The sequence below is a fragment of the Sinocyclocheilus rhinocerous genome, unplaced genomic scaffold, assembly GCF_001515625.1.
Source record: "Sinocyclocheilus rhinocerous isolate Xijiao unplaced genomic scaffold, SAMN03320098_v1.1 scaffold1575, whole genome shotgun sequence".
Taxonomy (NCBI): Eukaryota; Metazoa; Chordata; class Actinopteri; order Cypriniformes; family Cyprinidae; genus Sinocyclocheilus; species Sinocyclocheilus rhinocerous.
Genome location: NW_015626385.1, coordinates 535,567 through 553,723, shown reverse-complemented (window position 1 = coordinate 553,723; position 18,157 = coordinate 535,567). Strand labels below are relative to the sequence as shown.

The following is an 18,157-nucleotide window of genomic DNA, read 5'->3' as shown; positions in this document are numbered from 1 at the left end:
GTGTTTGCAGGATTTTGTGGATAAAAAGCTCTCTGTCAGCATCAGCGGAGGACCGTGTGCAGGAGGAGCTGCTGGATGTCTGAGAGAAATGACGGTCACTGCGATAAATTTAAATTATATATATTTAAGTTATACTATTTTTAAAATAATTTTAATTACACTATTCTTTTCTTTTTTTTTACAAATCTCTTCTGCTCACTAAGACTGCATATATTTGTTTACAAAAAATAGAGTAATATTGTGAAATATTATTACAATTTAAAATAACTGTTTTCTATGTGAATATCTGTTAAAATATAATTTATTTCTGTGATCAAAGCTGTATTTTCGGCATCATTACTCCAGTCTTCAGTGTCACATGATCTTCAGAAATCATTCTAATATTCTGATTTGCTGCTCAAGAAACATTTCTGATTATTATCAGTGTTGAAAACAGTTGTGCTGCTTCATAGTTTTGTGGAAACTGTGATACATTTTATTTTCACGATTCACAGATGAATAGAAAGTTCATTGTGTTTTGTATACATTATAAATGTCTTTACTGTAACTTTTGATCAATTTATTGTGCTGAATAAAGGTATTCGTTTAATGGATTGTAGATACACATTCTCATCGTGTTGTTGTGTTGGTCTCAGGTTCGGTGATGGTGAACGGTCAGCGGGAGCTGCTGCCGGTGATCACAGGAGATCTGATGGTCAGAAAGGCTTCATCCAGTGTTCTGCTGATCCAGGCGTTTGGAGCTCAAATGATGTGGCATCTGGACGGGCCTCTGCTCCTCATCACCCTACAGCCGGGATTCGCTCATAAGGTACCACATAACACACTGAACTCTTCAGAATCATGAATTACTTGATTTTTGGTAGCTCTTTGGTAGCTGAAGCTGCAGTTATGGTGCTGTTTGTTGTGCTGTCAGGTTCGTGGTTTATGTGGCACTCTGAGCTGGAGTCAGCGTGATGATTTCACCACACCTGAAGGTGACGTGGAGACCAGCGTGGCCTCTTTTGCTGCCAAGTTCAGAACAGGATCATGCCCTCTGCCCTCAGCGATGACCTCTGACCCCTGCGGGACACACACACAGCGCAGACGGTATGCAGAGAGCGTGTGCTCTGTGATTCACAGCGCGGTGTTTCAGGTCAGTGTGTTTCAGGTCAGTAGTGTTGGTCACTGGTCAATAGGTCGGTCGTTGCAGTGAAGCTGAAGCGTCTGTTGCAGGCGTGTCATGATGTGGTGGACAGAGAGCCGTACATGCGTCTGTGTCTCAGTGAAGTGTGCAGCTGCGGCCCGCAGAACTCCTGCCAGTGCACCGTCCTCACCGCCTTCGCCCGGCACTGCGCCCAAGAGGGGGCGCCGCTCAGCTGGAGAAACCGCACATTCTGCTGTAAGAAACTGCTTGGTTACATTCATCTTTATTAATATCACTTAATGCATTATCATATATAATTTAATGTATAATCATTATGATTCAAAGTGGTGAAATCGCACATTCTGCTGTAAGAAATGGTGTAATCTTACACGCCTTACATGTCAATATTATATGATATTTTTTTATATTTATAATAATATTTGAATATTATTCAATATAATTATTAATATTATAAATAATATTATTATCAATACATAAAACATATTATTTTATGCAATAATATATTAAATAATTTCTAACGATAAATATATATGATATTTGTAATATTTGTATTGTTATTTTTTATATAATGTAGTTATTTATAATATTTATTATTAATTGATATTAATTAAATATATGAATTATATAATAATATAATATATAAAAATATTATACAATTTAATATATAATATTTAATATAATATATGATAGTGTCACCCAGTGTATGAAGTGTTGTGTCTCCCCGCAGCGGTGCAGTGCTCTGGAGGGCAGGTGTATCAGGAGTGCGGGCGTCTGTGCGGGACGTCCTGTGCTGATCTGTGGGATGGCTGGAGCTGTGAGGAGCAGGAGGGCAGCAGGGTCTGTGTGCCGGGGTGTCAGTGTCCGGATGGACTGGCTCAGGACGATCAGGGTCAGTGTGTGCCGGTGGACGTGTGTCCCTGCAGACATGCAGACGCGCTCCATCCCGCCGGGAGCACCGTACAGAAGAATATTTACTATTATGTAGTATTAAATACAGTGGTGTAAAACATTTGAGAGGTGCTCTGATACATTCCCAGATTGCATTGTAATGCAAGTCGAGAGAATATCAATATCAAAAATATTGATGAAAATAGTTAATAGATAATTTACCCAGTGTATGAAGTGTTGTGTCTCCCCGCAGCGGTGCAGTGCTCTGGAGGGCAGGTGTATCAGGAGTGCGGGACGTCCTGCGCTGATCTGTGGGACGGCTGGAGCTGTGAGGAGCAGGAGGGCAGCAGGGTCTGTGTGCCGGGGTGTCAGTGTCCGGATGGACTGGCTCAGGACGATCAGGGTCAGTGTGTGCCGGTGGACGTGTGTCCCTGCAGACATGCAGATGCGCTCCATCCCGCCGGGAGCACCGTACAGAAGAACTGCAACCGCTGGTAGGAAATCACAGCATCTGATTCACACTCATGAGGGGTGGCGTGTGGCTTAGTGCCAAAATAGCCAGGGCGGTGGTTTAGACTCAAGGCAGGTAACCAGAGGGTTGCTAGTTCAGATCCCTGCAATAAAAAAAGTCATGAACCTTGAGGAAGATACTGTACTTTCACACAAGTTGCTTCAAAGGGACTGAATCTGTAATAAGTTCATGGTAATATTGTGGGCAAATTCAGCTTATTGTGATAAATATAGATGCTGTTCCATTTTTAAAATGATTAATTATTAAATATTAGATAAGTTATAAATTAGAATTAATTATATTTCCCATACAATTTCCATGCTTTGCTTTGAATTCCAGCTTGAATATCATTGGACCACATTTCAACCCAAAATCAAAATTGAAACAGATTTTTAGGACTGTTTAGATTTTTTTTTTGTAAATTTTTTGACATATATTTTCATTAATAAAAAGCATTTTCTCCATTAAATGTTTTGGTGATTTCAAATGTCAACATTGGCTACCAGAAATCACTTACCCTGCCTTTAATGCAAAAAAAAAAAATGTTTGCTATCATTTGTTTTATTTTGCTGTATTAGCTTCATTTATGCAATTTTGAATAAAATATTTTAGTATTTATTAAAAGATTTAATAAAAAGTGTAATATTTTAATTTACTAAAATATATTTGAATATAAATATACTTTTGAGGTTAAATATGACCTGGAAATAGAAATAAAAGGGAGAGATATAAAGCGAAATGAAGCAATAGTGAGAGTGACAGATTGGTCCATCTGTCATCTCGTTGAAGCTTTTTATGATCCTGTTGTTAAAAGCCTCTTGTCTGTTTTATGGTTCTTGAGACTGATTTTTATCATCTGTTCTCTGATAACACAGCAAATATTCAGCAAAAATTACCTTTGTACTCAAACTTATGCATGTATGTGGGCCAAAGAGAAACAAATTCATAAATCTCTGACCAGCAGAATATATATATATATATATATTGCATATGTGTTATTTATAAAATATTGCATCAGTTGCATTGTCAGGTATAACCTGACATTTGAAATAATTGCTTTTATCAACTAGATTTTTTCTTTGTCTGAAGACAATATGAACAGTATTACAACCCCACAACAGTTACTAAGGTGTTCTGAGTGGTTGCTAGGGTGTTCTGGGTGGTTACTAAGGTGTTCTGAGTGGTTGCTAGGGTGTTATGGGTGATTGCTAAGGTGTTCTGAGTGGTTGCTAGGGTGTTCAGGGTGGTTATTAAGGTGTTCTGAGTGGTTGCTAGGGTGTTCTGAGTGGTTGCTAGGGTGGTCTGGGTGGTTACTAAGGTGTTCTGAGTGGTTGCTAGGGTGTTATGGGTGATTGCTAAGGTGTTCTGGGTGGTTGCTAAGGTGTTCTGAGTGGTTGCTAGGGTGTTCTGGGTGATTGCTAAGGTGTTCTGGGTGGTTGCTAAGGTGTTCTGAGTGGTTGCTAAGGTGTTTTGAGTGGTACCTAGGGTGTTCTGGGTGGTTGCTAAGGTAAGGTAAGGAATTGTGCATCTGAGAACACCTCTGTTCAACACACACACGATCTGCAGTTCAGCTTGAGGTTGAGGTTTGCACTCTTCTCCGGTCATGGGCCATGTGGCTGGTTTTGCACGTGCCGTCCCGTGTCAGCGAGTGTTTGTGAGGTGTGAGGTATCTGATGAAGTCACTCTATGACCCGCGAGCTCGTGTCTCGGGATAGGTTGATTTCATTGCGTCTCTTGTGCCTCGAGATCAGCCGACACACGCCGCTGTGCTTTATGGAGGCTGATATCTGAGCGTGTTTCTCATCCGCTCCTCATGCTCGGTGTGGTAATGTGGAGTTTGGGTCAGACCCATACTGAAACGCAGATTGAGATTGCACAAGCGGACACTTTTATAATGCGTTTCCTTACACCTCCACATGTGTGTGTGTACAGTATATGAGTAACACATGCTCTCAGATAAAAACAACAGATCCAGGGTTCAGCAGCTGAACAGTTGTTTTTGAGATTGTTCATCAGCAATTCTTTATGTTGTCACAATAAAAGTTTAACTTATCTAGATTTAATTAATTAATTAATTTCTATCTGAATGATTGATTGATTGATTGATTGATTGATTGATTTAATTCTAACTGGAATTATTTATAAAATATGTGTATTTAATTTTATTTTATTTTATTTAGATTATTTTATTCATTTATAAGTAACTGCATACAGATAGATTTTTTATTCATTGATAAAGTATATGTATTTAATTTTATTTTATCTAGATTGATTATTTATTTATTTATAATAAATTGTACTCTATCTATATTTATTTGTGTGTAAAGGTATGTATTTCATTTATTTGTTGATTAATTGATAAAAGTATAAATATTTAATGGTATTTTAGAATTATTTTATTTATTTTCTTTGAGAATATTTTATTTATTTATAATTAAGTCATTGTATTTATCTAGATTTATTTGTTTATTGATAAAAATGAATGTATCTCATTTTATTTAATATCTAGATTGTTTATTTAAATAATTTGTAATAATTAATATTATAATATAAAATTAACAATTTTATTCAGTCTAGATTTATTTATTTATTTATTTGATTTGATTTGATTCTCTGCACCTGTTGTTCCTCTAGGTCTAGGACACCTGTGTTAACTTGAGGAGAATTCACTTCATGCAGCCACTAAAAATGACCAAAAATACCTGATGATTTAAACACAATTCAAACAAACAATGAAGAGAAGTGACCTTAGTAAAGAGATCCTCCGAAATGTAAGATGCGCAGTCACAGACACTAGTGCGCATTTAACTTTACTGTTGACTTGTCAAACACTCGGTTATCTGCCTTTCTTGACTCTCCTTCTTTCTTGAAAGGACCAAGCAGTGTGACCTCTGTGTGACCTCCGAACCAAACAACTGTACATACAATGAAAGAATAGAGCTCAGAAAGAGATTTATGATTTCTGTGTTTTATAACAGAGTCACAGTTGACAGAATGAAAGCATGTATTTCTTCAGGCTTTTTTTGCAGTTTTCAAAGGAAAAAAATATATAAAAAATGTAGTTTAGTTTTAGTTAACAGTAATAACACTGCTAGCAATCGCCCAGAACACTCCAGCAGCATGGCAGCAGGTTTTCAATGATCAAGCACAGCTAAAGTAAAGTAATGTCAGTGAACTGTGTGTTTATAGTGTTTGTGTGCGTGGCGTGTGGAACTGCACGGATCTCTCGTGTCCTGAGGTCAATCAGTGTCCGGGCTCTCTGGTCTTCTCTCCTCGATCGTGTCTGAGGACCTGCTCCAGTCCGAACTCTCCTCTGGACGCGTGTGCTGAACCCGTCCACGGCTGCGTCTGTCCTGAGGGAACCGTGCTGCTGGTGCGTCTCCTCTCAGTTACATAAACACCATCATGCTGCTTGACATGCACAGTTTTCCTTCATGTGTTCATGCATTTTCTACTGATGACCATGATTTGCTGCTAAAGAGGAACATTAGGGGGTGGGACCTTCTCATTCTAGAAAGCATCTGATTGGACCAAAACTGTTATTCTCTGTTATTGGTCCGTTTCCACAAGAGAAGGACTGATTAAATGTGTACTGTATGTCTGCATTTTATGACTTGTAGTAACAGAGTAGCATATAGATGTCATTAATGCAAACAGATATTGATATAAAACCACACAACTCATGTGGTTTTAAGGACATAAACATAATTAATGGCTAAACTAGCGCTCTTTTTAAAACAAATTTGTGTCATTATAACCTCTATAAATCTCTCGTGTTGTTTTCTCTTTTGATTATTCTTTGTGTTTTCAGGGTGATCAGTGTGTAAAGCCAGACGAGTGTCCGTGTCACCACAACGGCAGACTTTATTTCACCAATCACACCATTTCTAAAGACTGCAACACTTGGTGAGCAGGAACAGGAGTTTATTTATATATATTTATCTCTCTCGCTTTCTTATTACTTTTTTGTGTGGATATTTGATTAAATAAATGCGGCCTATAGATATGTTAACTCAACATGCATATGTAAATATAGAAAACATGAAACATGTCCTATAAATACAGCAACTTGTCTGAGCAGCTGAAATGAATAAATATTTTAATATGTAATTAATGTGTGTGCTAATTACTTACACTTCAAATCTGGCTAAAAAAGTACCCCCCCCAAAAAAAAATCATGTAAAGTAATTAATGTGTTAAATGAGAAAAGCATCAAATAGACGTTACAAAAAGTAGCTTTAGGATGAAATATTTGATTCAACATATAATTTATTACACATAAATTTTAGGCTATGACAGTCATGATTATATTATTTTTTTCATAATCTGCATATGAATTGGTAACTAGATATACAGACTTGTTTATTAGCTCAGAGGAGGCATGAATTACAATTGCATAAATAATGCCGTGAGATTAAAGGGTTTTAAAAGGGTATTAAAGGGAAAACTCACAAAAAAATTAAAATTCTGTAATCATTCACTTACCCCCTTGTTGTTTCTGATTTGCTGCTAAAGAGGAACATTAGGGGGTGGGACCTTCTCATTCTAGAAAGCATCTGATTGGACCAAAACTGTTATTCTCTGTTATTGGTCCGTTTCCACAAGAGAAGGACTGATTAAATGTGTACTGTATGTCTGCATTTTATGACTTGTAGTAACAGAGTAGCATATAGATGTCATTAATGCAAACAGATATTGATATAAAACCACACAACTCATGTGGTTTTAAGGACATAAACATAATTAATGGCTAAACTAGCGCTCTTTTTAAAACAAATTTGTGTCATTATAACCTCTATAAATCTCTCGTGTTGTTTTCTCTTTTGATTATTCTTTGTGTTTTCAGGGTGATCAGTGTGTAAAGCCAGACGAGTGTCCGTGTCACCACAACGGCAGACTTTATTTCACCAATCACACCATTTCTAAAGACTGCAACACTTGGTGAGCAGGAACATTAATTTATTTATGTATATTTATCTCTCTCTCTTTCTTATTACTTTTTTGTGTGGATATTTGATTAAATAAATGAGGCCTATAGATATGTTAACTCAACATGCAAATGTAAATATAGAAAACATGAAACATGTCCTATAAATACAGCATCTTGTCTGAGCAGCTGAAATGAATAAATATTTTAATATGTAATTAATTTGTGTGCTAATTAATTACACTTCAAATCTGGCTGAAAAAGTATGAACTCAGAGGAGGCATGAATTACAATTGCATAAATAATGCCGTGAGATTAAAGGGTTTTAAAAGGGTATTAAAGGGAAAACTCACAAAAAAATTAAAATTCTGTAATCATTCACTTACCCTCTTGTTGTTTCAAACCTGTATGATTTTCTTTCTTCTGTGAAGCATAAAAGAAGATCATTTGAGAATTGTCTGAGTATCTATTTATTTTTGTTCATACAATGGAAGCCAATGGTAACCAAAACAACACAACATCAAAAAGATGCTTTGCTTATGATGTGAAATGAAGCCCAGTGCTTTTGTAAATGCATGTTACTGTCATGTATAAACCTGTTGTTCACGTTGACAGTGTGTGTCGTGAGCAGCGCTGGCACTGCGGTCAGTCGTTGTGTTCTGGCACCTGCGTGGCCACCGGTGACCCTCACTACATCACGTTTGACGGCCGATATTACTCTTTCCTGGGCGACTGTGAGTATGTTCTGGTGCAGGAGAGCAGCGGTTTGTTCAGCGTCAGCGCCGAGAACGTGCCCTGCGGCAGCACAGGAGTGACCTGCACCAAATCTGTCACGCTGACCGTGGGAAACACGGCCATACACCTGCTCAGAGGTGAAACACACACACACACACACACACACACACAGGAGAGTTACTCATCAATATGAATATAGCAGCTGTTATATTGTTAGATCACTATTGCTTTAATTATAAAAAACTAATACATTTATATACTAATATATATTAAGCATATGTATTTAAGTTATTTATTATTTATGTATTCAAGTTTTCATTTATTTAAATTTTATAATTAAAGGAATACGCATTATTTTAGTGTAGAACGTGTTTTATTAACATTTGAATGTTGACAATGTTTACTTATTTCTTTATTTGATTTTTTTTTTTTATTATTTATATTTAATTAGATTCTATCTAGATTTATTTATAAATATATGTATTTAATTTTATTTTATCTAGGTTATTTTATATATTCATAATTAATTCATTGTATTAAGCTAGATGCATTTATTGACCGATATAAGTATATGTATTACATTTTATTTGATCTGGATTAATTAATTAATTAATTTATTTATAATGAATTTTATTCTATCCAAATGTATTTATTTATTTAAAGTTCATTATATCTGGATTTATTTATTGAGAAAAGTATATATATTTAATTATATTTTATCTAGATTATTTTATTTATTTATAATTTATTGTGTTAATCTAGATATATTTATTTTTTTAAGTATATGTATTTCATTTCATTTTATTTAGAATATTTATTTATTTAATTAATTAACAATACATTTTATTCCATCTAGATTTATTTATTTGATTTAATTTTACACTGTATTGATGTGACAAAAAGCAATTTCTAAGTTACATCAGATCTGATTGCATTCAGATTTATGCGAGTAATATTTTCGCATTGTGTGATTGCACGTTTTTTTTTCTCTCAGGTAAAGCTGTGATGGTCAACGGGGTTCCAGTGACTCTTCCAAAGTTGTATTCGGGCAGTGGTTTGATTCTGGAGCAGGTCGGATTATTTGTGTCCCTCTCGTCTCGACTCGGAGTCACTCTGCTCTGGGATGGAGGTATGTCCATTCTTATTATTTTATTCCGGATCAGTTATTAGATTCTTTTTAAACACGGTATCTGTTACACAGGAATGCGTGTTTATGTCCGGCTGATGCCTCACTTGCGTGGCCAAGTCGGAGGATTGTGCGGAAATTTTGATGGAGATGCAGAAAATGACTTCACCACAAGACAAGGCATCATGGAATCCACTCCAGAACTGTTTGGAAACTCCTGGAAGATCAGCCCGTCATGCCCTGACGTCTCAGACCAGGATCTCCGTGACCCCTGTGTTGTAAGTAGTACTGCACCAAACAGAATCACAAAAATAATTAATTTAATTCTTTATAAATTACATTTTCATTGTCTGAATTGAGTAAATGCTCTCATATCTCTTGGATGAACTCTCTATGAATGAAGTGCATGTGTGAAATTCTATGAATGAATTGCATGTGCTGATGCTGTATTATTTATTTTAAGAATGCATGGATTCTACGTCAAAATTCTGGAAATGTGGATTAGTATTTTCATTCTATGGTTAATAAGAGAGTAATGATAAACATAAACTGATAATAAAATTAATTTTTCAATATGCAATTTTTTTATAAATTTTTTACTAAATTCACTATTTTATTATACTGTTTTGTTTAAAACTAAAAATACAAAATACTATTTTTCAAAAATTATAATTTTGAAAATGCTCATAAAAAAACAAAAATGTTTAACTTAAATTTCTTTTTATTTTGATATACTATGTTGTCTAAAAACATAAAAATATTACTAAAATGACTATTTTAACACGATTTTGCCTAAAATATAAGAAAATGTAATCATATTTTACAAAAATTACCATTTTTAATCAACTATTTTGGCATTAAAAAATCTAAAAGTAAAAATAAAATCACATTAAACGTTAACTTGGCAAATGTTAGTTGAGAAATAAGATTACTAAGATTCACCTTTCCTTGAAGTTTAGGCAAAAACAGTCTCTTCAGAAATTATGTAATTCCTGATTGGACCTTTAGAGTAAGACTTAAAGGCACAATATGTTATTTTCGCCGCTAGAAAGTTAAAATTGCTTATTTCTCTGGATTTAAACATTCTTCGAAACATTTGAGATAATGTAAGTACACAAGTCAGCAAAATATATAACACTGTTCTAGTGGTTTTGGGATATTTTAATAAAAAAATCTTACATATTGTGCCTTTAATTTAAATTTATATAACACTGGCTAAAATGTTTACAGAGTGCTTCGCAGCAAACATATCATGTCATGCAATAATATAATCTTTAAAATCAAAGTAAAACTAAAAGAATAAGAAAATAAAGAATAAATGCATCTATAGTATCACAGTAGTTATTGTAAATGTTAAATGACCGTTCTCGACCTTCAGATCAACCCTCACCGGGTGACGTGGGCCAAAAAGAAGTGTGCGGTGATCAGTCAGGAGATCTTCAGCTCGTGTCACTCAGAAGTGTCGTCTCAGCAGTACTACGACTGGTGTGTCTTTGACGCCTGCGGGTAAGAAACCCACTCACTGAAACTTGATATTCAATGTATCATATGCATCAGGATCTCTATTGTTCATACTGTACTTAGGGCTTTTAAAAGACTTGTGTTTGCTGTGTTTTGCAGGTGTGACTCAGGCGGTGACTGTGAGTGTTTGTGTACGGCTGTAGCAGCGTATGCAGAAGAGTGTAACCGCAGAGGAGCGTATGTGCGCTGGAGGTCACAGGAACTCTGCCGTGAGTCTGCTCAGTGAGTTATTATACCCATCCGACTGACTTCTATACATTTTGTGTGTATAATACTGTGTCCTGTTGTGTGTCTCCAGCGCTGCAGTGTGAGAACGGTTTGGTTTATGAGGCCTGCGGCCCTGCCTGTTCTCCAGCGTGTCCCGGCACTCCTTCTGTGTCTGATCCCCTCTGCAGCGCCCTCTCCTGTGTGGAGGGATGTTTCTGTCCTCACGGCACTGTGAGACACGGTAAGAGAAGTGTGTGTTTATGTGTGTGTGCCTTATGTGTTCATCTGATGCGTTTTGCAGTAGTTACGTATTTGCTTTGCGGTTTTAGTTTTTTTGAATACAGGATGTCTGATGTCTGTCTGTCGTCTGCAGGTGACGTCTGTATCCCTCCGTCTCAGTGTCCGTGTGAGTGGGACGGATCTTTATTTCCCGCAGGAGCGACTGTCACTCAGCACTGTCAGAACTGGTCAGTTTAGAGAGACTGTACTGCAGCAAACGGAATTGCAATTTAGTTTTGTAAATATACTCTTTTGGTCAAACTTTCAGAGGGGAATTTACTGAGAATGAATTTCGTGTGCTGATTGTTTTGTTTATTTTAGGCATGCACAGATTTTGCATTGAAATACTGGCCATGCTGATTATTATTTTCATTCCATGGTTAACAAAGGATAAATAATAAACAGACAAATTAATATTAAAATATTTTGTCTTAAAAAAAAAAAAAACTAAAATTAGTATTTTAATATATGATTTGGTCTAAATACAAAAATAAATATAAAATACTATTTCACTAAAAATATTATTTTAATATACCATTTTTTCTAAAAACATAAAATCTAAAAAAAACGTAATAAAAAATAAAAAATACCATTTTACTAAAATTATTGTTTTTAAAAATATTATTTTTGTCTAAAAACAACAAAATGTGCTAAAATGACTATTTTAATATACCATTTCTGTCTAAAAAAAAATTATAACAAAATGTACTACAATTACTATTTTAATATACTATTTTATCTAAAAACAAAAATAAAAAAGTAAAAATAAAACCAGTAGTTTTAAACACTGCGAGTGAATTTATGCTTAAAACAGTAATATAATACATATTCATTATTAATAATACGTTATGAAAGACAGAAAATCATTGTTAAACCATTAATGTTATTAAACATTAACATGGTAAATGTTATCTAAATGTAAATTTAGGTGAAAAATAAGCATTCCAAAAAAAAAAAAAAAGATCTAATACCAATATTTTGTACATCCCTAATTTATTTGCACATGTTGTCTGTGTTTTAGCTAAAGGAATTATGCAAATTATGTAATGATGCATAAACACCCAAAAATGATTGCTGAAAGCAATGTTATAAAGAAAGCAGGAGTGTTTGAGCTGAAGTAAATAACAATTAATTGGTTAATAAGTTTTTTGTATTGGTATGATTTTCCATCTAAATTTTCTTTGCTCTTTTAATCCTAAATTCTGTGTTCTGTCCTTCAGCTCTTGTTCTGATGGTTTGTGGCGTTGTGTTGGATCTCCATGTCCTCCTCCGTCTCTGTGTGAGGACTCAGAGTTCCTGTGCTCCGGCGGCTCTCAGCGCTGTATTCCCGCCGTCTGGCTCTGTGATAATGAGGACGACTGCGGCGACGGTTCGGATGAGCTCTGTCCCTCCACCTGTCCTCCAGATCAGTTCCGCTGTTCCGGCGGGGCCTGCTTACCGCTGGAGCTCAGGTGTAACGGCCATCCCGACTGCGCCGACCAATCAGACGAGGACTTCTGTGCCCCGAGCTCACCAGAGCCCGGCTGTCCGGCCGGAGAGTTCAGGTGTGTGAACGGACGCTGTCTGCCGGCTCATAAAGTCTGTGACGGGAGGCTGGATTGTGGATTTGCTGATGATTCTGATGAACACGGTATGTTTGATGAATTTCTAAAACTCTAAATGATCAACATGATCAAAATTTGCTGATAAACCTGTTGCACACGATCTACTCCATGGCTTGATAGTTTAAAATTTTTCAAGTCAAAGGTCTTAGTATCACGTCCAGCTTCAGCTTGAGCTTCTCGTGTATATTGGAGATGTGGATTGATGACTGATATTTATATGATCTTATGTAGGTACTTACTTGCTATACTTTTATAAAGATCTCGTTGTTTTACATTACAAGCATCAGAATTAAAAACATTTGGCCATGTAAATGAGAATCTGCAATAAATTAAATATTTTTGTCTGAAAACATAAAACTAAAAACGTTAGTTTTAAACGCTGCAAGTGAATTTAGGCTGAAAACAGTAATTTAATATAAAGTATAATAAACAATCATTATTAAATTATTAATGTTATTAATCATTAACATGGCAAATATTATCTGCATGTAAATTAAGGAGAAAATGAGCATGCCGATAACTGATATGATATTAATATTTTGTAAATCCATAGTTTATTTGCAAGTATTGTCAGTGTTTTAGCTAAAGAAATTATGCAAATCAGATAATGATGCATAAACACCCAAAAATATTACTGAAAGCAATTTGTATGAAGAAAAGAGTCATTTTAGCTGATCTAACTGATTACATTACAAGCGATTAGAATTTGATGTTTTCTCTCCATATTCTCACTTTCATCCTGTCGTGATGTTAATGCTGAGTGTTGTTGCAGACTGTGGCGTGTTGTGCAGACAGGACGAGTTCCGCTGTTCGTCGGGTCGTTGTGTGTTGTTCCTCCACCGCTGTGACGGTCACGATGACTGCGGGGACTACAGCGATGAGAGAGGGTGTGTGTGTGCCATCGGAGAGCTGCAGTGTCCTGGAGATCAGTGTGTGTCTGCAGAGAGAGTGTGTGACGGTCACAGGGACTGTCCATCCGGCATCGATGAGCTCATCTGTCCTGTCAAAGGTATCCATGCAAAACAGGACTATGCTTTTCTGAAATTTAAATTTAAATAAAACTATTTTTTATGAACACGTACCAATGCTCATTAGTTCAAAAAGTGCATTTATTAGAAACTAAACTGCAAAACCATTTCTTTCCTATTTTGCAAGCATAAAGACAATCAACTAAATATTCTACAAATATTCTACCCCTTTCTTGAAAATAAAAAAATTACATTTATTAATGTAAACATTTATTTTCAAAGGGTCAAGAACTGCAAAAATAATAAATTCAGAAATTAACATAGTAACGACATCAAAAGGTCTTTAACATATGACTTTTAAATCAAATAAAACCTCAAATCTTTAACTCAAAATTATAACTTCAACTCTTTAATTACATAAAACATAATTACAAAAGACCAAAATGTATATAAAAACTTATTCAAATGCTAAAAACAAAGACAAAAAATGAATTTACAACAGTTTTTGGTGCAGGAAACACTGAACTTTGACCTGCATTATAACTGAGCTATTAACTTTTTTTTTTTTAATAAACAGAACAGTTGTGGTATATAACATATATAACATATCATAATAATAAAGTAAAAATAAACAAATAATAACTAAAATAAAATAAAAACTCTTACAGCTAAGTATCAACAGTATCATCTGATTCAAAGATTAACTGAAAGTTTGATGCAGTTATAAAGCATTTTTTATTATCACAACTGATGCTGTGATTTCAGGATGCAGTCAGTTTGAGTTCGGCTGCACTAGCGGTCAGTGTGTGCCGTTAGCGTGGCGCTGTGACGGCGAGACAGACTGTCTGGATGGGAGCGATGAGAAACGCTGTTCCCGCACATGTCAGTCTGACCAGTTTCTGTGCCAGACCGGAGACCAGTGCATCCAACACCAGCAGCTGTGTGACGGGACGCCCCACTGCAGAGACGCCTCAGACGAGAGCGTGGACAACTGCGGTAAACACACACACACACACGCATGCACACACACACACACACACACACACATGCACACACACGCATGCACACACGTTTGTTTCTGTGAATTGTGGGGACTTTTTTCATAGACTTCTATTGTTTTTATACTGACCAAACAATATTTTCTATCCCCTAAACCTACCCCTTACAGAAAACCTGTTTGCACTGTTACACTTTCAGATAAACATCATTTACTATTTGTAATAATTTTTTCCCTCGTGGGGACCGCAGACTGGCCCCCACAATGTAAAAAATTTTAGGTTTTACAATCTTGTGGAGACATTTGGTCCCTACAATGTAGCATAAACAAGTACACGCACACAAACACAAGTTCCTCTAGTATTCTTAAAAGAAGTTAGTCATCTCATTTCCCACAATCACTGAGTGCATCTGTTCACCGGGCACACTGAAGCCACTTTTTGTTTTTGTTTTTTGTGTTGTTTTCATATGTGACCCTGGAGCACAAAACCAGTCATAAGGGTCAATTTTTCGAAATTTATATTTATACATAATCTGAAAGTTGAATAAATAAGCTTTCCATTGATGTATGGTTTGTTAGGATAGGACAAGATTTGGCCGAGATACAACTATTTGAAAACCTGGAATCTGAGGGTGCAAAAAAATCTAAATATTGAGAAAATAACCTTTAAAGTTGTCCAAATGAAGTTCTTAGCAATGCATATTACTAATCAAAAATTACGTTTTAATATATTTACAGTAGGAAATTTACAAAATATCTTCATGGAACATGATCTTTACTTAATATCCTAATGATTTTTGGCATAAAAGAAAAATCAATAATTTTGACCCATACAATGTATTGTTGGCTATTGCTACAAATATACCCCAGCGACTTAAGACTGCTTTTGTGCTGCAGTGTCACAAATGTATAATTTTTTCTCGCCAGGGTCCACACGGATTCCTCCCTGTCCGGGAAGTTTCTCCTGTGATAACCGCACATGCATTAACATTTCACGCGTGTGTAACGGGATTCCTGATTGCCCTAAAGGAGAGGATGAGATACTCTGCGGTTAGTTTCTACTAAAACAAAATGTCTAGAATGTTTATTGAGATGAATATTTAATTAACTATAATCAATAGAGCTGTTTATTCTATATGCAGAATGACATTATAAAACAAATATGTATGTATGTTGAATTTTGTGAAAAGCATCACAGATACACACAAAAATAATATTTTTAATTCTTAATTATTAGTATTCATTTAAGTTCATATCAGAAGCAAAGAGGTTGAATTTTTGGGCAATTATATTTTAATCATACTGTAGATGTTTTATTTACACACATGTAGATTTCTTACATTTACATTTAGTCATTTAGCAGACGCTTTTATCCAAAGCGACTTACAAAGTAGAAGCAAACAGACCAACAAGAGAGCAACAATATACAAGTGCTGTGACAAGTCTCAGTTAGTCCAGCACAGTGCACATATCAAGGTGTCTTTTTTTTATAAATAAATTAGACCAAAACGAATAGAATAGAATAGGTAAGTGCTAGTATTAATTGGTATTAATTAGTATTAATAAAAAAAATAAGAACTATTTCTTAGTTTTTCCTAATTTTGTGGCATTTAAAAATTATTTAAAACATGTATTTCAATCCTTAAAGCAGTTGACAAGAAGGATCACCTTAAAATTCTGTAAATTATATATATATATATATCTCACATCAAATTTGGCAGAGAAATCACCCCCAAAATATAATTTTAAGTTATTATTTGAGAAAAGCATCAAATGGATACCCCCCCCCCCCAGATTTTTTATTAATATGCAAATATGATTTTTTTTTAATGAAAGGATACTCTAAAATAAGAAACTAAAATTACCAGTAGGTGGCGGTAAATGTCTTAATGAATAAGTCATTGAGGCATTCATTCATTCATTTGATTCGTTCAAACTGCTGATTCATTCAGGAATGAAGTAAATGGCTCTCTTTATGAATAGCCCATTGAATCATTGGTTCTCTCGATTCGTTCAGAACGTGGATTCATTCAGAAACAAATTATTTGGAGACACAACAGTTCTGCTGTGAGAACTGTGATAATTATTATATATCTATATAATAATGTATAATTTGTATAATTCTCTTTCTCCAGATAAAGTCAGTCCCACCACAGCGCCACCTAGTGAGGGAAACGCCAGTCGCGTTTGTCTGGAGTTCACCTGTGCTGATGGATCCTGTGTGCCCTTCAACGCGGTACAGACACTGATCTGCGTGAAATCAATATTGATGTGTTTATTTGTGTTTATACTTCGAGAATACCACCTTGTTTTTTAGACATTTACCTTGGAGTCATTCATGATGTGGTTGAGGCAGTGTGGTCTGTCTGTCCTTGTGTTGCTGTAGTTGTGTAACGGTGCAGCAGACTGTCCCGCAGACGCCTCAGATGAGACGGGCTGTGGTGTCTGGGGTCCCTGGAGCTCCTGGAGCCCCTGCAGTCGAAGCTGTGGATCAGGAACCATGAGCCGACAGAGACGCTGCAGCCTGGAGGACTCAGACGGACACTGCAGAGGAGAGAAAACACAGGGACAGCAGTGCTACTCCACCGCCTGCCCCGGTACAATATATTACCCCATGTAAATACATACCTGATGTCTGAACGTTCTGGTGTCAGGTGTTGAGTTTTTGGTTCTGTCTGACAGTCGATGGCTACTGGCTGCCATGGGTCACGTGGTCGAACTGCAGTAAAGGTTGTGGCGGTGTTGAAGTCCGTCAGAGAGAGTGTTTCCCACCGCAGAACGGAGGCAGAACCTGTGCAGAACTACCTGGAGAAACTAACCTGACAACTGACATCAGTAAGAAGCAGAACAAACAACCTCCAGCAGATGAACTGCTTCAGCTGGGCACTAGTTTAAATCTTCACTGGTTACCAGTTTGGATAAGTTGGTCTACCTCCAGTTATAAACATAACCATTTTTTATCCATCTAAAATCATTTTGGAGCTCGTCCAATCTGGTCTAAGTAGTGTCAGTTTCAACAGGGGATGTTAGAATAATTGTACATTTAAAAAAAAAAAACACACATTATATATATAAAAATCTGGGTTATTTATGTAAACTAAAAAATATTTTTTTTAATTATTTTTATTATAATTCTCATTTTTAAATTGATGTAATAAAATAACAAAAACTACAATAAAATAAAAAATAATACCAACTATATGGACATTAAAAAAATAATTAAAATTAATAAATACTAACACATTAAAAC

The 18,157-nt window shown here is 35.6% G+C and overlaps 1 protein-coding gene across 1 annotated transcript in view; it reads left to right on the top strand.

Moving 5' to 3' along the window:
- sspo (SCO-spondin) overlaps positions 1-18,157 on the top strand; it is an 89,255-nt gene that overhangs the window by 9,308 nt on the left and 61,790 nt on the right. Inside the window, 21 exon segments of the mRNA XM_016518895.1 lie at positions 11-113; positions 615-808; positions 914-1,132; positions 1,213-1,378; positions 1,872-2,069; positions 2,472-2,526; positions 5,733-5,916; positions 6,355-6,449; positions 8,086-8,342; positions 9,200-9,334; positions 9,407-9,609; positions 10,710-10,837; positions 10,952-11,061; positions 11,151-11,300; positions 11,433-11,526; positions 12,559-12,968; positions 13,715-13,951; positions 14,676-14,906; positions 17,043-17,143; positions 17,294-17,504; positions 17,590-17,742. Of these exon segments, the coding sequence (XP_016374381.1) occupies positions 11-113; positions 615-808; positions 914-1,132; positions 1,213-1,378; positions 1,872-2,069; positions 2,472-2,526; positions 5,733-5,916; positions 6,355-6,449; positions 8,086-8,342; positions 9,200-9,334; positions 9,407-9,609; positions 10,710-10,837; positions 10,952-11,061; positions 11,151-11,300; positions 11,433-11,526; positions 12,559-12,968; positions 13,715-13,951; positions 14,676-14,906; positions 17,043-17,143; positions 17,294-17,504; positions 17,590-17,742 (3,634 nt within the window).